Here is a 20,643-nt window from a genome sequence, read left to right on the forward strand (position 1 = left end):
GTTCTTAGTGATTTCTTTTGTATCAGTAGGACATTTGATATCCAATGCCATTCCCCCAGTACAAAATACCATATAGCAAGACAGAATGAAAAAAAGCATAATAACATTGTTTTAAAAAGTTTGAGGGTACTATTTCTCTTACTCAGGTAATCTTTTAATCAGGTACACTACTTTTGCCAGTTTATTACTAACATGTGGTTCCATATGTGTATGCCACGATAGTTGTGGCTCAATATACATTCCCAACAACTTAACAGGTTGTACATTATCTGCATGATAACTGTTGAGAAAGCTATTATTTACATAGAAATTTATTATTTGAGTTTTTCAACATTCAGTAAGAATTTGTTTGCTGCATAGGTACCACTCAACTGTTTCACTTAAAACTATATTTGACATATAATCACACAAGTTGTGATAACAGCTATCAGACTTAATAAATGTGACATCATAAGCACATTAGCAGATACATTATCAGGGAGGTCATTAACTATAATCAAAAAGAGAAAAGGGCCCAGAACAGATCCCTGTGGAATACAATATTTAACTTAAACAACATCAGACAAAGAAGCATTGACACCAATTTTTTGAGAACGATTACTCAAGTAGGATTCAAAGAGTTTCAGTTTGGTACCAGTAACCCCATAATGCTCTAACCCTATCAAAAGTATGCCACAGTCAGCACAGTCAAAGGATTACTTAGGTCACATGTGACAACTCGCCTTTGTCATAGCCTTCAAGTATTGAATGAACAAGGCCACCAACCACAGACATACCAAACTGAGTAGGTGTCAGTAACTGATTCATCTCAAAGTATAAACCAATCTGGTTCTTGATTACTACTTCCACAATCTTTGCTATGACAGGGACCAAGGATATAGGCATATAGCTAGCTGTATCCTTGTTTCCCCTCTTATAAACAGATACAACTTTTTATAATTTCAGTTGGTCAGGAAATGTGCCTTCATGTAGACAAGTATTTATGCACAAAGTCAAGGGACAATGACATCAGCAATAGATTTTATAAAGTCATTAGACATGTGGTAGATATCTTTACTTCTAGATGGTTTAAGACTAGGCATTATACAAAGCACTTCATCCGGTGTAACACTCTTCCACCTGAGACGGTTATCGAGTCTGGGCTCCTGGCTCAGGAACACTTCCACTGACGCCGCCGTAGGAGGAATCCTCTGCCGCATCTCCTACACCATGCTCCCATAGAATGTGGTGAACTCCCTCAGAGATGGTGTGATGACAGAGTGAGAGGAAGAGTCAGTCAAGGTTCTCACCACCTGCCATGCAATAGACAATAGACAGTATCCTTTATTACAATTTCTTCAAGAAATGTTACAGCGTCAAATGTTGCAGCTTTAACTTTATATTCCAAAGATTCCAGTTAAGAAGATGATCCAACCCAACTTCATAACTATTGTCCAATTACTCTTCTTCCTGCAGTATCTAAAGTGTTGGAAGCTGTAGTTCTCAACAAACTCTCTAGTCATCTTGAGGAGAATGAATGTTTTCATCCTTGAAAGGGAAGAGGAACCCTTAATGCCATTAATGAGATGGTCTCTAGAGTGGGGAGTGCTTTTAATTGTTCACGGTTTACTGCTGCTGTGTTCTATTGCCTTTCGAAGGCGTTTGAGTGTGTCCAACATAGAATATTGTTTAAAAAATTGTATTTTTACAGTTTCCAAGATGGTGCATTAGGATGGTTAGAATCTTATCTCACTGACTGCAGACAGAATATAACTATTGAGAACGCGATTTCTTCTAAGAAATATAAAACAAATAGTTTAGGGGTACCCCAGGGCTCTATCTTGGGACCACTGTTGTTTTTGATTTACATAAATGATTTTCCAGCAATTATAAAAACTCTAATATAACTATGTATGCCGATAATACTACTGCTCTCAATTATAATCATGACAAAATCACACTGAACAGGCTTATTTCTCAGGATTTCTTACAAATGAATAATTGGTTCAAAGCAAATGGTCTTTTACTCAACACTGGAAAACCTCAGACAGTCATTTTTCACCCTAATTATAGCAATAGTTCGAAATCTGACATCTCCTTCCTCGATGCAACATAAAACGTAACAAAAATAAACTTTTATAGGAGTTTACATTAATGGGAGTCTTACTTGGAGACAGCATGTTCTTTCGTTGTCGAATAAGCTTAGTAAGGCATATTATCTGATTTCTTTTCTGTCTTCAAAAGTAAATACAAAAACACTGCTAACAGTTTACTATACAGATGTATATTCATACCTGTGTTGAACTAAACAATCTTTTCATAATTCAAAACAAGATTTTCCGTAAAATAAACCGTATTAAGTATGATGCATCCTGCCAGCCCAGTTTTAGAGACTTAAATTACATACTTTTCCATCAATTTTATTTACCAGATCATTATGATCAAGAAAAACATAACCAATTTCAATTCATTCTCAAATATTCATAATTATTCCACCAGACGTAATATTACTCTTATTTATCCTTAACACATGTCTTTGAGAAATTTCCTGAGTATGGAGGAATTTGTTTGCCCAATTATGTCAAATTAGAGAATTGTTTGGAGATTTTTAAGAAAAAAGTGAAGGACTATTTGCTGGAAAAGTGTACTTACAGTGTAAATGAATTCTTGGCTGAAAAGAAATAAGTTTTTAATAATTATTGAAATTCTGTATCTTTGTTTATGTTGTGCTGGGAATGTTTTCTGTTTGCTGTCTATTTTTATACTTAATGCTTAGTGTTAAATATTTTATAATTAAATCCTATTACTGTATATTATTCATACAAGTTGTACTTTATTCTATATGTCTTATCTATAAAATTTACATTTACTTATTTACATTTTAATTTAGGTTAATATACTTTGTTCTATCACCATGTTATTATATAGGTACAAGGGATCTGAAATTCCATCAGTAATTTCCTTTAATATCTTGTTAAGGAACTCATAATAATCCTCACATAGTGAAGAGCTCAATTTAGATATACACTTTAAAATATCATATTCAGTAATGTTCTCCATTCAAAATTAAAACTTATTAGTATTACTAGAAGATAGGTACTGTAATTACATAAAAAGTCTTTTGTGTCATAATTGTCATTGTTTGTATTGCCATGTAGCTGAGCTGCTGCTTTTGTAAAATGTTTATTAAGTTTTGTAGATTGGACTTGAACTTCACTAACAGATGTATAATTTTTTTTTCTTTATAACTTTCCATGAATTTTGTATAAAGTTGTTAGCAGCTATCTAAGCCTCAGTTAACTTAACTCTAGTATTTTCTCTGCAGAAATATAATCACTTCTAAATTTGGCATTCTGTTCACTATTAATGCTATTCTAAAATCTATGAAGCAAAAACCTTATGCTCTGTTGTAATTGGAACTCAGGTCCTGGGTATTGGTGGCCAGTGCCCTTACCATTTGAGGTATCACTCTCCTAATGGAGTCAATATATCCAGATATTCCCTTTCCTACTAGCTGTAGTTTTACAGGTCCTGTTGTTAGATAATAAAGAGTCAAGTCAAAACTATATATAAAACATGCAATAGTTATTTTGTTCAAATGTATAACTTTATCGATTTCTAACAAGAAAGAAAATGTAATATGTGTTTAAACATTTAATTTATATAAAATGTTCCATTCAAGAAAATGTTCATGCCGTTTTTTGCAAAACGTATTAACTATTAGACAAGGAACCTAGTTACACACTTAAATTCTTGATAGAAGTTATTCTTTAAGTTTCCAAGCAAATTTGTCCTCTTCCAACCATTATTTGTATTACAGTTCAGAAAATTAAAAATAAGTTTATTGGTCATTAATATCAAAATATGTTCTATTAAAAAATATAATCATAGGTTAGGTTTTGTTATTGATTAAAAATATTATAACTAAAGGAATATTATATTTAAAAGTGATACCTGTTTATTAAAATCACGACATACATCACCAAATCATTATACTTTACTCCATCACACATCTGAATTATTGATAAACTAAAGACCTTCACCGTAGGGTAGGAATTTTTCTACATATTAAGCTGATAAATTTTATTTTTAATCATTACATAGTATGTATATATTTTGGTTAATTTTTAAGCATTTATTTTAATTTAAAATTTGTTATTAATTAAGATCATTCACTGTACATATATCTGTATATTATGTGAGGTTGAGTGGTAGAGAGGGCTAAATAGCCCTAACTCCGCCTCTTAAATAAAGGCATACGAGGGGGTACCCAAAAAAAACCGGAATTGTATTGCTGGCAGCCGGCAGCGTGTAGTACACATTCCTGCCGCTAGGCGTGTGTCGCGCAACCCATTGCGAGCTCAGTGACCCCAGTTCCGTTGTCCTAGTGCATTCTGTTCGTTCGTAGTGACTGTTTTCGCTAACCCTGTTTTGTTCTTGTTTCGTTTTTTGTCATGGCAAGTTTAAGTGAACAACGTGCAGCTGTGAAATTTTGTTTTTTACTTGGTAAAAATGCTGCAGAAACTATTTTAATGTTGAATACAGCTTACAAAGATGATGCTATGGGGAAAACTCAGGTCTACGAGTGGTTCGCTCGATTTAAAAATGGCGACATGTTGATTGAAGACAAACCTCGTTCTGGACGTCCATCAACCTCTCGAACGGACGAAAATGTTGAGAAAATTCGTGAACTTGTGCTCACCGACCGTCGACAGACAATTGAGGAACTATTAGAGAGTAGTGGGTTAACTTGGAGCTCGGTTCAGCGAATTTTAACAGGAGATTTAGGACTGAAAAGGGTTGCTGCCAAATTTGTTCCTCGACTTCTGACTGACCATCAAAAGGCACATCGAGTTGAAACTTGCCACCTTCTGAAAGAACATCTTGAAAATGATCCCGATTTTCTGGAAAAGGTAATGAGTCATGATGCTATGGTTATGACCCAGAAACGAAGCAACAGTCAAGCCAATGGAAGTCGTCATCTTCACCTCGTCCAAAAAAATGTCGGCAAGTCAAATCAAAACCATGTTGATTTGCTTTTTTGATGCTAAAGGCATTGTTCATTCTGAGTTTGTTCCTCCAGGTCAGACTGTCAACCAAACATTTTATTTGGAGATTTTAAGAAGATTGCGCAACAGTGTTCGCCAGAAAAGACCCAATTTGTGGCAGACTGGAGACTGGTTCTTCCACCACGACAACGCACCGGCACACACAGCCATCTCAGTTAGGCAGTTTTTAGCCAAAAACGGCATGGTTCCGCTGCCCCACGCACCTTACTCGCCTGACCTCGCTCCATGCGACTTTTTTTTATTTCCACACATGAAAAGAGGCTTGAAAGGTCAACGATTTGACAGCGTTGAAGAGGTTAAGAAAAAAACGAAGCTCGAGCTTGCAGCCATTTCTAAAGATGACTACAAAAAATGTTTTGATCAATGGAAATACCATTTGGGACAAGTGTATTAGTTGTAATGGAGATTATTTTGAAGGAGATAAGGTCGTATTGTAAAAAATTTGATAATATATCATTTTTATAAAATAATTCCGGTTTTTTTTGGGTACCCTCTCGTATTTCATTTCATTTCAATTCGAAGTTCTTGTCTGTTATTTATAATTTTGTGATTTAACAATTTTGGCTGATATTGTTTTGTAAATTAAAGAGAACGCCCTGTTGAAATGTTTTTCAAGATCTGTTTTATTGAAAATACAATTCCAATATTCTGGTTGTGATATTTTCCAAAAGATTTATTTGGTTTTCTTAATAAAATTTTTTATTTTTAGGTTCAGCATACTTACTACTTAAGAACTAAATAAAAGGTATTCGTGGTCAGACAAACAAGATTGGAGAGTTAATACATTTGTTATGTGAAAGATGTTATCAATACCGTGCCTACTCTGTCAGATCTCAGGTTGACATCTGTAATAGTTTGTCTTAAATGATAACCAGAAGGAATATATAATATGGTATTAGAGATTTTGTTATTACGAGATACATAGCATTAAAATTAAAGAAGAAATTAGATAGAGTTTTCATCGATTTATATTTGTGTAACTTACGTTTGTTCATTGTTAGCAAAAGTCTTTTACAGATCACTTACATATGTTTGTGCCGTACTTTGTGTACAAAAACCCAAAATTAGATAACCAAAATAACAAATATCATGCTTTTTAAATAGTTAACTACAAGTTTGTATTTTCTATGTTAGTTCATTGCTGTGTACCGTGGGTCTTCTATGCGTGGACGTCAACTGCTCAGCTATTAAAAAACAAGATTACATATTTGATGTATTATGATTAATTGTGTAGTTTTATATACAGTATATCCCTGTGCATAATTAATCATATATATGTAGCATATAGTTTAAATGCTACTTTTTTTAACATGGATAGCATGCATGGTTTACAATATTTTTTAATATTTAAATTTATAATACATATTATTTGAACAAAAATAGATTCCAATTCTCAAATGAAAGACTTATATTCAGGAAGCCCATGAACTCAAGGTAAAATATAGAGGATGTGACTTGTAATTCTTAAAATATAGCAGTTTTCCAGAGTCTATTTAAATTTCTTTAAAATAACGTTGTTTTCTTATCTTTATGTGTTATAGGGTGGTTGCTAATAATATTGACTTAAGTTGTAACTGATTTGTGAGTTATAAATAAAAATAAATTCTCAGAAGGCTGCAAAACTTGCAATTTTTAATATTATAGCATTTAAACGTGTTCCAGGGGCCGTTGGGCTGCAGCTTAACTGGTAGGCATGGAATATTCCCAGATTTTTCAGTAGTGGTAAACCCCCCTCCCCCTTTAAGTCATCCTAGATACGCCTATGAATAAGACAATATTATGTGTATTCATTATTGGTTTTATAAGTACAAATGTAGATGATGTGTGTTGTCTAGATTACAGGGTTGTCACAATAGATACATTCAAATTCAAAACTTCTTTATTCATAAGACAGTACAGGTATTTTACATAGAATAGTGTCAAAATTATTGTGTCACATAATGTACAGATTTATAGAATAATACAAAATATAGTGCCAGTTGTCTAATATAAAAGTAGTCTTAATCTATGGTAATAATGTATTAACTGTAGATAATTCATTTTTTAAATTGTTAATTAGCTTTTTATTTAGTTAATATTGTCTTATTTATTTGTATGTTAAGTGTATCAAAATATCAAAGTTGTTTATTTTTTGCTAATGTAACTATATTAAATGTGACCAATTAAGTTAAAGAAAGTTAAGTAAGTATTATACACGGCTCAAAAAACTCTTCCAGGCTATAGAGGGCTCTTTTTATTAAATACTGCTTCAGAAGGACTTTAAATTGATTTAAATGTGGCTCTGATTGAATACTAGAAGGCAGATTATTATAAAATTTTGCACCCACGTATGAGGGTTTTTTGCAATAAAATTGTAAATTATGTTTTTCTAAGCACAACTTGTTTTTGTTTCTTGTTGAATATTGATGATGATGTCCTAGTTTTAAATGGTTATGAAATTTTTCTTTTATGCTTAAAACAGTTTCAAAAACGTAAAGACTATACACAGTTAGCATTCCTAATGTAGAAAAATGCTGTTTAACTGAATAATTATGACCCAATCTTAAAATGATTCTTATGGCCTGTTTTTGAGTCTTTAAAATAGAGTCCATATTTTTATTTGTAGTCCCACCATAAAGGCTTATGCCAAATGAAATTATTGAATGCATGTATGCAAAATAAATTATTTTCAGTGTTGTTGAGCTGCACATCAAGGACATTTTGCGAAGGGCATACAAACCAGATGATATTCTTGGCAATATCATTGTTACATGATTTGTCCAACTTAGGTGTTGGTCTGTTACCAAACTAGTCCCAAGCATTTTTAAAGAAAATTTCTTGGATCACAGTCACTGAAGAAATAGAAAGTTCTGAAAACAATTGTTGTATTTCATTTACATGCTGTTAATGTACAATATAAAGAATGCAATGTATGAAATAAATTAATGTGTTGATAAATCTTAAACATCTTGTCCTACCACTTACTCTAGAAGTCATTATGAAGATGTAAAGAAAAACTAATACCAAATATTAATAGAATTGCTTACACTGTATGTCCCACAAACAGGTTTGAATGTTTGATTTTATATTACTTGCCCATTTATGCACCAAACACTTTCAAACTCTACACAATTCATTAAATAGATTGTAAAAATATTCTGTGAACATTTCAGCTCTCTAGCAATTGTTGAAACAAAACGGTAGCATTTTGAAAAGCTGTACTTTAAAAACAGTTTTTTTGATTATGTAAAATTATTTATTGTCATATTCTACAGAAATAAAGCATATCAATCAGAAAATTAGAAAATAGCCTATCAAAAAACCTACAATTACAGTCCACAATTATTAGAACTGTAATCCATCCACAGCGACACACTGATAACAGCGCTTAATAAATTAATCGTAATCTCTTACAAAGAAATTCTGCTGTATCCAAAGAAGTTCCTCTTCAATTGAGTGTTTTAATTCCTCATCGTTATTGAAGCTACAAGTATAAACTTGTTCCTTTAAGTAATTCCATAGAAAGAAATCACATAAAGTTAAATGTGAGGATCGGGGTGACCAATCTAAAAAAAATCACTTCCACAACCAATTCAACAGCCATGAAGGTTGTCATTTAGTTATCACTTGGCAGGATTTTCTAAATGAGAGGAGCACCATCTTGTTGGAAGATTGCTTGATCCATTTCTGGAAACGTAAAATGAGGCAAGACTTCTTTTCAAAACCTGTTCATACCTATTCCCAGTCATTGTACTGTCTGGAATGTTGTAAGATAGCTTCCCATTACAACTGACAGCTGCCCAAACAGTAATTCCTTTTGATTTGAATAGAGTCTGTTCAAGAATGTGTGGATTACCGGTGTTGTAATAATTACAACTATGCCTATCTACAGTACCATTGTGGTTGAAAGTGGATTCGTCTGAAAAAAACTATTTGAGTATGTCAATCACGATCTAGCTCATGAAACTCAATGATACGAGAACAAAATCCCACTCTCCTGTCCGGATCATCTTTAAGAATATTATGGACTAGGTGACTTTTGTAAAATGTAGTTTATTTTTTTTTTATTTTTTTTTTTTTTTATTATTCTCTTTACTGAAGACTTTGGAACACCAGTTCAACCTTCCTTAGTGATTTCGGTTCACCTGGAGAGCTGAGCATTGATGCTTATAATAGTACTTGTCTTTCTTCATTTGATCCTCAAGAGTGCTTTTTTTATGACACTTCTAGTTTCTAACAAAAGATTTTTCCACTTAGTTATTGTTGGATTTCTAGGTGGCTCAACTCCTGGGTAGGAAACCTGAAATTGTCTAATTGCTTCTGTAATGTTGCCAAAAGCAAAAGCCCAGGCACAACACTTCACTTTTTGTTCAACATTAAAAGCCATTTCTTGAACTTCAATATCAGTAAAACTGTAATGGAGGAGGTTAGGTTATGTGTTTATAGCACAAGCAATATTCTTCAATCAAACAGCTGTTTTCAACAATGAGCGTTACTAAACAGCTTTTCTTTAAACTGCAACACAGTAATCAAATCAGATAATTCAAGAAATGAATTTTTATAGGAAACAAAATGGTAAAATTTTTCAATATGTCACCATTTTGTTTCTTCAATTGTTAGGGTGCTTTAATTTTCACCGAATATTTTTAACACCTACTTTATTAATTGTGTAGAGTTTGAAAATGTTCGGTGCATAAATGGACAAGTAATACAAAATCAAACATTTAAACCTCTTCGTGGGACACTCTGTGTATTGTAGTTTACTTACTAAAAAGTTTAAAGGAAATAACCAACTATGTGAAATGATATAAAATTAGATAAGACCTTCAGCCAAAATTTCAACTTTTTGTCCTTTTTTTCAGATGTAATATTTTAATACATTTTGTTTCCATATGATTTTTCTGCTTTCATTTAGCTTAGCACACTTGAAGCAAATCATCAATATATTTATATCAGCATTAGCCAATGAGATAAAAAAATCAAGACTTTCAGTTACTGAAAGTCTTGATTTTCAATTTATTTACCTTGTTGGCAGATACTGATAAATACTTTATTGTGACGGATAGTTTTAACAGTCATGTGTTTAACAGAGTTTACTTCCATGTTGTGACTTATTATAAAAGATTAAAATATATATGACTGAGACCAGCAGTCTCTAGCACAGCACTAGCTTGCCTTTTACATTTCTTTATTTTTGTCAGTTTTAATGGAGTTTGCGTTTTTCTGAAGGCGTCTGTGAGCTCTACTATATTATAACACACTTGATGGTTAATTCTAAGAGCATCTTCTTACATGACAGACTTAAGTTACAATCACATTTTATGTACATTGGTTTCTTTGTGTATAGAATGTTCTAGGAAGAATCATCAATATTTTGTAAAACGGATATTGTACTGTTTTAAAACTCCAGTGAGAGTGGAACTGATCAAGTTGGTCAGTACTAAGAATATTACTAAAGAGTATATAATCAATGGTCAACAAGATTTGTTTTTGCCAATTTTTTATTAACAGGTTGAATTTGTTCCTCATCCTCATAAATAAACTCAGAATGCCACGAATGAAAATAAGTTCTTGAAAGAGCTGACAAATAGCCTATATATAAGTTCCAATTATTGGTAAGGAATAAACCAAAAAACTTCAAACAATTGAACTGCATGATTGTAACATCAACCGCCCTCAAGAACTCTTTCACCACCTGACGATGTAATATCCAGGTAGAATTGTTTCTAAAAAAACAAAATTTTTAATGTTCTGATTCTATTTATTTGCTAAGAGAATACTGCTCTTGATGGATGCAAATATATAAAAACTTGTGAGAATTATAGACTTATCAAATGAAATCAGAAGCTACAGAACAAAATGTCATCAAATTTCATATATACACTTATTTTATGTATTATTTCAGAGACCACCAATGAGTCCAGTTGAAAAAGGATCCTATTCGGCAAGTGACCTTGGAGTAATCAACAGGGGTCGTGCAACATTATCAGACTTGTTCCATGCAGTATACACAAGTTCGGCTGTAGAGTACTCAAAATACTTAACTACTAACGCTCAAAAGAAACTTTACTATTGTACCTTAAATTAAGTAAATTGGTATTACGAAATAGAATTTTATCGTAATTTTAAATAGTGCATCTTGTAGCTTATTTACTTGTTAAGAGCTATTATATATACCGTACTTTATTTTATTAGATTTTTAAGAAGACAATTCAATTAGAAATTAAAGTTAGCCTGACTCTCACTATCTGCAATACCACTTACTACACGACCTTTGTAACCATGTCAAGGGGAGTCACTTATATTAGATTTATTATTTACAAAGACAACAAATGACTGAATATTTAAATTAATTAATGTTGAGAAACAATGCTGTGCAATTCAGAGTTATATGTAAAAGCTTTGGACTTTTAAAGAGAAAATGCCCATCCAAACATCATTATCAAAATAATTATTAAAACCTTAGAAGATTAGTTCTTACTTTTACTTGTTTGAAAAAAGGAGAGCTTTCTTAAACTTATTTTTAACGTGGCTGATTTGAGTATCTTATCAATGAAATAAAGGAGAGAGTCAGTGCAATATAAGATAAAAAGTGCATCGGTCACATAATTTGAACCTGCGCTAATTGCAACTCAGATTCCTTGGACTGTGAAATCATTTACTCTCACAGTAATACTTCACTGTAAAATAGAATAAACAAATAGTTTAATTTATTTGTATGTTAAATACCCTTAGATGAAATTAAATTAAAGAAAACTACTCGAACAATAATACAATTATATTCTTGAGAAATTTGACATAAATAATAATAGCTTTTCTCATTATTTTTTATTTTTATTTTGAGTGTTATTTGTTTTGTTTTTAGAACTATATGGAATCTAATTTTGTATTTATAAAGGGAATTACTATTTTTATCTGTTGTTATAATATACATAACCATTATTTCTGGCGCATTACCATCTCATAGATGTATTGTGTGTGTAAATATGTATATGTGCTTTATCGTTGCACTATTTATCAGTTATATTATTGTATGTTATTTGTTATTTAGTTTCTATTGCCATGTATGTAAATTATATAAATGTTATAAATGGTGTGAAATCATTAGAATGAATGCACATTGGTATAATCTGTCATGGACCAGAGTCGTATGAATTACAGCATGTGTGCAGAACAAGGTTTTTGATGCATTTTGATGAAATTCCTGCAACAAATGTCATTAACTGATAAATCATGTTAGCTATTAGAAAGAAAGAAATTAAGCTTCATTGACATAGTGAAATCTCAAGAAAAACCCATATTGAAATATGTAACAAAATAACCTAAATTTGTAATAACTCTTCAAAACAAAATTTGGAGAGCTTAAAAGGTGTAACTGTCTACCTGGTTAGTCACAGAGGTAAACAATAAATGACTAATCAGAAAGCACCTATACACCTGGACCACTGGTTCATTAATGTTTTTGTATGTTAAATCCATTGTTGTTCTAGTGGTTTAATGTCCATTGGTACATTTAAATAATAAACCATAAAACTCTATAAATATTATATGCCAAATAACACTGAGAGATCACAATGTATCGAGAGTGATGATTCCCATGAAGCTGAAATTTGATACATTGTTTCCTCATATTTTCAGATGTGTAATGTCGTGCAAAATTCTACAAAAGAAATTAACATTACTCCTGATATCCTGAATAATAATTGCTTCGTCAGCTCAAGGTATTTATGAATCTAGCTCAAGTCCAGAACATTTATAAATATCACTGAAGGCAATTAAGTCTTTATGAGACGATTTAATTTTTCCAAATAAATCTCTTACTGAGGGAGTCTTTTCAAATTAATTAAAGCTATCAAGAATTTGTCCACTATATAAAAAAGTTTATAGAAACCTCCCATGAAGCTATTGTCCAATAATAACTGTTTTAATTTGTAATATATGACCAACTCAGTGCTTTCTTAGAAAACAATTACCTTATCTCAGTTTGCTTTTAGAAAAGACAGATCCATAGTTGATGCCATGGACAAATTATTGAGAGAAATACTCTAGTCATTTAAGAACAGATCCCTTGCTCATTGCATATAGTGTGACCAAAAAATTTGTTTGACTACACAGTTATATTACCTTCCTTAAAATAAATTATGGCATTTGTGGAATTCTTCTCTGATTTTTCAGTTAATATCTTAAGAACCCCTTTTAAAACGTTTATGTCAATCGTCACAGGAAGCTGTAGTGGAGTGAGGTATTCCATAAGGCTCTCTCTCTGGTCCCCTTTTGTTTTTAATATTTATATTAATTTCTTACCCACTCCATAATGGCAACATCTTTTACAAGCTGAAAAAATGTCATAAATACGATCTATTACAAATTAATCAAAATATTGTATCAGAAACCGGTGAATGGTTAAGATCAATAATATTTTTGCAAAAAGAAGCAAGACACCAAAAATTTAATGTCATATTTATTAGAAAAGCTTTATTTGTATGCTTTTTGGGTTGTTTCTCTCAAACTTTTTAGTTATATTGTAAATCTTAGTAATCTAGTTAATAATTCACTGGAAAGGGCAGGAGTATGGTTTAGAGCTAATGTGTATTTTTTAAACCAAATCAAAACTGAAAATATGATTTTTTGACTTAGGTTGTATTATCAAGAACTCTTTGAGGTAGATGTAGTTAGTGTAGTGTAGATGTAGTGTTAAGATTTTGTATTTTTATGTTGATCATCAGTTAACCTAGGGGACCAACATAGATTGCATAAAAACTAAACTGTCTAGAGTTGTTTACCTTTTGAGATTGAAAGACTGTGTACCCCAGACCACATTAAACTGTTTATTTAGTTTTTCCAATCAATAATAAAACATTGATTGTATAGGGCAATTATCTTGAAGTTTTTGAAGTTTTAGAACTGCAAAAGAAAGCTGTGAGAGTGGTCAATGATTTAGCTCCTTTAAATCACTGTAGACCTATTTTTGCTAAATTAGAGATAATCAATATGTTCATTTGTATAATACTAGAAATAGAGAGAAAATAAATTTCCAATTCTGTCGTATAATAAAATCACTGAACAGTCATACCATTATGAGTAAGGTTTATAAAAGCTCAGTAACAATATAAATAAATATATCCATAAGATATTTATTATAAAATTTAATAATTGACTTATTGAAAATCTTACAGTAGGTATCAATTTTTTACTATCCAAAAGTTACCATTTTGTACCTTATTAAACTGTTGAGGTTTTTATTAGTTTATTGTTTTGTTAATTAGTTTTTAATTTTTGAATTTTCTCTAATATTTATTTTGTTTAACTTATTTTTGTTCATAATTAATTTTGCTAATGGTACAGTGTAGCGGGGTACTTTAGTTATCACAAGGTAACAGAGTTGAGCAACGTTCAGTGTGGCTGCTGCTTGGATGAGTGATCACTGAGCGATCCTGTACTTGCTAGCAGCCCACCTGCCCAGCCGTTGGTTGTTGGTTCGGAAGTCACCTTTGAGTCGTTGATCCCCAGGTTTTGTTACAGAGGGCTTCTTAGCCCTAACTTCACCTGATAAAATATGGAATTCATTAACTTTTAACATTTGATCATTGATTTTGATTTTTTATGTTGTTGAAGACTACCCTGGGACAGTAAGCAACAATATTTTTAAATCCTAATTGGAAAACCTAAGAATTTTGATTAAAGACTGTGTTCTGTTTTTTGACGTCAAGTACATGCTTTTGTTCATGGCAATAAAGAGATTTGATTAATACTTATGACTGTAATACCAAACTGGTAAAATACCTACATTTGTTTTTATTAGTAAAGCAGATCTTTAAATAGTCATACCATAGTCTGTTAAAAAAAATATATATAATATGTTGGTAAATCATAATTAATATCATTTCATATAAAGTTAAATCATAATTAATATCATTTCATATAAAGTTTTCGCCATCAAATTCTATATAAGTGAGTAAATATGATTAATAAATATTCATATAAAGTTTTCACCATTAAGTTCTATGTTTAACTTTTGTTAAAGCTGTTTTGTAATTCAGATCATTTTTAAAAAAGTAATGTTTTCTTTTTGTGTTATTTTCTCCATAACTTAAATTATATTGATTATAATTGTATTCTTAATTGTAAGTTGACAATTGTATTGTTCAAGATAATCATGTTAGGAGAATGTATTTGGCTTACTTACAATCTATTTTGAAATATGGTCTTATTCTTTGGGGAAACTGCTAGTTATACTTAAATATTTTCAAAGTATATATATATATATATATATATATATATATATATATATATATATATATACTGAGCTGCAATGATTTGAGATCCATATATATTACCTTTACCTTCAATAATCCCAGTTGTAATGTAATGAGTAAAACAGTACTGCAGTTGATTACAATAGACTAAGAAAACCCCATAATAGCCATACCGTAATGCATATCAAAGTGTAAAATTAAGTCAATGAATCTGAGTAAACAATATACATTGAAAATATTTAAGTATAACTTTTACAACTGACTTTTAAAACATCCTTTTTATAACAATGGAGAGATCTTTAATTAGAGTAATGTGCATTTTTTCATAAATGCAGGCTCAATTACTTAGTGTATTTTTATTTTTATTGTTAAAGTACATTTATTAAATCAGTAATATATCTTAAGCTGGATGTAATCTGATCTTTTTAATACTTATACAAGTGATTTGGTAAGTAAACATTTATTGTTTTTATAAATATTGTTGATTGTTTTTGTTATTGCTAGTTTATTTAAGTTATTAGTAGATTCAAAGTGTATTACTAATAAGAAAAAAGCATATTCCATAATAGTTGATAGATTTTATGTATTTTCTGATCTTTCAAACAAACAACCATCAGTCACTGTAGAACATGCAAAAAAACTGTAAAACCTTTATGATACTGATCTGGTACCATCATTTGAAGTGAGTGCATGCATTTTTTTTAATTGATAAAATACAATAATCACATGCAAATCTTTTTCTATGAGCAAGTAACTCAGAGAAGAAAACTCGTAGGATGCATTTTCTAACTTAAATATAGCTCTGAGAATGTATTTGTGTATTGCAGTTAGCAACTGCTGTACAGCTAGGTCATTTTTGTTGCTGAAGAGATTTAAGTCATATATACGTTCTACTCTCAAAGAATAAAAATTGAATGTTCTCATAATTATGAACATTGAAGCTGATATCTTTAACAGTGAAGAGGTTGGATTTTAACTATGAATACAAGAACTGACTGTTAATAAATCAACACATTAAAATCTAATGTTAAGATTACATTTTCATTAGTAATACTTAGCCTACCAGTCTTTTGTCATAACATAAATATTAAACAAACTATATCCCTCATAAAAAGTACATTAATTATAATTATTTATACTAATATTTTAAATTATAAATTATTATTATAACAATTTAAAATAAGTGAATTCCTCTTGTTTATGGTAAGACAATGTTACTTCTCAAGTGCAATAAATAAGACTTACAAATTTTGAAAGTTGTATTATTTTGAAACTTTACCAATGAAAGTGAATGTATGATATATTCAAAATATATTACATGTATCTAGAAGATATTTTAATAACATTTATTATTATGAAATTGTATTATTACGTCTAAAAACATATTAAAAATATAGTTTAAGCAAACTAAGTTAATTTTAAATTTAGCCAGGAGCTAAATTACGGCTGATAATTAAATTATACATAATCATAATGAACAGCCATGAAAAGGGGATGGGTATGACTGAAGTGAAAATTCTTATATTATGTTTGAACGTTTCATTTAAATTTAAGGAGTGCAAAGGGGCAGCTGGCCAAATTGTGCCTAGGGGCGGCGACATAACAAAGACCACCGTTGATTATAACACAAATTTCTTGTTGTTATAAACATATATTTAGTGAGTATTAGAGATATTTTTATAAATTAAAGTATACATTATTTGAAAGCTTGCACTATTCATTTGCTAACTTAAATTGAGGAAAATAAAAAAAAAGTCAAGAATAATTACCTTATAACCTTGCAAACTAATAATGATGTTTTGTCAAGAAAATTTAAAAATCAAAAGGAAAATATAAAATCCTGATTATTAGCCTTCCTTACATTTCAGTAACCTTTTATCTGACATTATTCATTGCATAACATCTTGAACCATCTTAGCTCTACTAATTACCTGTTGATAGGTGGTGTAAATCAAATCAAAATGTTGTGTGGGAATACATTAAAAAACTCACTGAAATTTTAACAGAAGAATAAATACAAGGAGAGACAGCCAAACTCCTACTAAAATATTGACACCAAAAAAGAAACGTTTACCTATGACAACAAAAATATGAAATTATCTAGAAACTTTTGAAGATTTTTCCAACAAGTACATAGATTACCTACTTAAAAAACATCAACATAGAACACTAGAAAAATCACCAGGATTGTCTAGTCACTTTGCAACATCAGCCTTTCAAAGAACTTCAATCCCAGTTCAAGTAGTTACCAGCACCCCATTTACCAGGGAATTTTCAGTTAAAGAAACCAATATTCACTCAAGCATACCCATTGAAAGCCTTAATGAGATCAACCATTTTTTAGAGATACCCCTTCCACTTCTTGACACTATAAATCCTGATATCTTAATGATAGCAGAACGTGGCCTTTCAAGGACAAACTTGGAAAACACCTATTAAGAGGGTTATTCACTTATTGAAAGTTTCTGTCAAGCGGGCCACTGAAAGGGAGGTGTCGCAATTTCTGTGAAAGATGAGATCAAAAAGTATGAAGCTGGTCTGGATGGAAACAAACATAGTCTAGAGCTGGTATGTGAAATTTCTGCAATAAAATTGACATTGCAAAAAATATCTTTCTACATTATTGGAATCTACCAAATAATAATTTTGACAAAGCCATTGACATCCTATCAAGCATCCTTGGAGACTACAGTTACATAGAATAGGCCAACTGTAATTATGAGTGACATCAATATTTATTTTATTGCCTTGAGATCATTAGAAGCCTGCAAGATACTGCAAGTCTTGCAACATACAAGACTACATATAACACGTGCACATGTCACCCTACACAGTGCAACTTGCACTTGCAGAGACATGGTCTGCTCCAACCAGCTTTCTTGAGAACTATATCTCTGTTATCAACTTCTTCATATCTTATCATACAGGACAATTAGTGACAGAAAAAAACCCAAACTGTAAGAACACATCACCTCTTTAAGTTATATACAGTAGACATCTGTCAAACATAAACATAGTACTACTTAATAACCTACTTAAAAAATGGAGTGACTTAATTAGTTCCAGATCAGAAGACAATTTTCTGGAAATTTTGATTTATAATAGGGATTTAGCATGCCCTAATACTCGGATAAGGAGAAAAAGAAGACAATTGATTAAATATAGCCAAGAAACTAGAGAAAACCTTGATCAATTTCTCGCGGCCCAAGAATACCTACTAACTGACACAGATTAAAAAACTACTGCAATAGAAAGAAAGAAAACTTATGGCCCAACAAAAACCTATGACTTTGGAATTAATTAATAATGCTGACAACAAAAGCAGAGCAATGTGGAATGTAGTAAATGAAGAAAGGTGCGAAAATAAGTACAAATGAAAGAATACAACTTAAAACTAATAGGGCATTGATATCAGGCTCCATGATAGTAGTACAACTATTTGATTTTTTTGTGCATGTCGCCAGTACTACTATAGCTCAAGCTGTCTATGATGGTGTGCCTATTATACAGCCTCCCAGGCAGAAAATACACAACATCCTCGTTCTTTGGCCAACAATTCAAAATTAAGTAAAAACAACTATAATGAAACAAACCACAAAGTGCAACTGGCTTTGATGATTTCTCCTCTAAAGTGAAAAAGCATGCATTGAACCTCTAGTATACTGACATGTATAATCAACAAATTATTTACACAAGGTGTTTTTCCATCAATAAAACTAAAAAAACATCGGTATTTATTGTGTTTTATTTATTGTGTTATAAATTTATGACATAATTTGCTAATTAAAAAAAGTCAGTGAAAACACATTGGTTAGTAGAGTGAAACGCCGCCAACCGCATCAGAATACGACGATCCAGTCAGAAATGGCAGCGCATAATGTACTTCACAATGTGTACCTAAAACAACCCGCCATTTCTGATTGGATAAACCTTTTGAGATGCGGTTTGCGGCATTCAACTCTACTAAGTGAGCTCTTTCAAATGAGGTATCACTCGACCCATGCTTCAATTTAAGCTTTCCATGTTTTCCTCTGTGGGCCGTCCCCCCATGGTTGGCATGTCATGGTAATAGCAAGGAAAAATAGTTTACATAGCCATATGACACTGTGCAAAGTTTATAGATGTTATCTCCTATGGTTTTTAAAATATTAAGCCGTACCCGTACTTTTCAAACACCCTGTATAATGACAGCTTTAGATAAGTGAGATACAACATCAATTTTCCTAGACTTCACAAAAGCATTTGATTATTTGAGTAATGACTTTCTTCATATGAAAACTAGAAGACCATGGGGTTACAGGAGCATCAGCAGATTGGTTTAGGAGTTATTTAACAAGCAGAACTCAAGCATTAGAAATAAAATTATCATACCATGCAGTAAAAAAAGAATGTCTCCAAAGCATTGCCTGTTGACAGAGGTGTCCCACAAGGATTCTTTCTGGACCCTATACATTATATAATTTTTGTCAGTGACCTGAATAAGATAATAAAGTTTCCTGGATACCTCACAAAGTACTGCTCTATGCTAATGTATTTCCTCACAGTTGGAAATAGAGACATACATCACAATAAACATGACAAAAGGTACTGTTGAGCCAATTATTAAAAAATATAAAGACTCAGCAACTAATATTAGGAAAAGGTAAAGATGAAGTAATAGAACTATCAGGGTGGACAGTGTAAAATACCTTAGGGTAGTCGTAGACGACTCTCTCTCCTGGAATGACCAGATTGACCGATTTTGTGGAAAAATGTGAGCTCTGCCTTCTACATGTTTGAAGACTAAAGAACATTGCTAGCCCAGAAGTGGCAAGATGTATATACTTTTGAAATCATGGAGGATAGTCAAGTTCAGTGATTTTAAGTTTTAAAGCACACATAGCTGATTTCTTATATTTTATACATAATTAACCACCCTGGGCTGACATTGGTCAAGTTTAAAGTTCTGTGATAAGTATTAAATATTCATTAAGACAAGAAACATTATTCTCTCTCTATTAATTAGCATTAAATTTAATCACTAAAAAGTACTTACTTCTAGACTGGCAAAAGCACATGTTTTTGTTACAATTACAAATGTATTGAAACACTAATAAAACTGAGCTTTTTATTAAAACATTAATCTGACTGCTTAATCTCATAATTTTGCTCAATAAACACAAAGTGGACATTGTTTAACCATTTTCCTCTTTTACTGAGAAATATTGTTTAATGGGAAAGAGACGCATATCTGACATTAGCAGTAACCAGTTTATGCGTGCTGTCTGACAGTAGTAACCCTATTGTTGTAGTTTGTCTCATTGTTGACTTAGCTGACTGGACACTTGAATAGAGCTGGAAGAACAGCTCAAGGTCAGCTA

The 20,643-nt window shown here is 31.4% G+C and overlaps 2 protein-coding genes across 4 annotated transcripts in view; one reads left to right on the top strand and one right to left on the bottom strand.

Annotated features, from left to right (window-relative positions):
• The window catches only part of LOC124368928, an 83,292-nt gene extending 71,462 nt beyond the window's left edge, over nucleotides 1-11,830 (top strand). The window contains exon 9 of the mRNA XM_046826480.1: nucleotides 10,933-11,830. Within this exon, the coding sequence (XP_046682436.1) occupies nucleotides 10,933-10,955 (23 nt within the window). The 3' untranslated portion in view covers nucleotides 10,956-11,830. The remainder of the gene's footprint in view (nucleotides 1-10,932) is intronic.
• Nucleotides 11,831-11,845: 15 nt separating this feature from the next.
• Nucleotides 11,846-20,643, bottom strand: part of LOC124368930 — a 30,974-nt gene continuing 22,176 nt past the window's right edge. For 2 of the 3 annotated variants that reach the window (XR_006923020.1, XM_046826482.1), the window contains one exon: nucleotides 14,146-14,573. Coding sequence is in view for 2 of the 3 variants with exons in the window: in XM_046826482.1 (XP_046682438.1) it covers nucleotides 14,570-14,573 (4 nt within the window). In the remaining variant the exon portion in view is untranslated. Of the gene's footprint in view, nucleotides 12,232-14,145; nucleotides 14,574-20,643 lie in introns of those variants that run through there. The other variant, XM_046826481.1, reaches the window with a different exon arrangement.

The sequence above is a fragment of the Homalodisca vitripennis genome, chromosome X (assembly GCF_021130785.1).
Source record: "Homalodisca vitripennis isolate AUS2020 chromosome X, UT_GWSS_2.1, whole genome shotgun sequence".
Lineage (NCBI taxonomy): Eukaryota > Metazoa > Arthropoda > Insecta > Hemiptera > Cicadellidae > Homalodisca > Homalodisca vitripennis.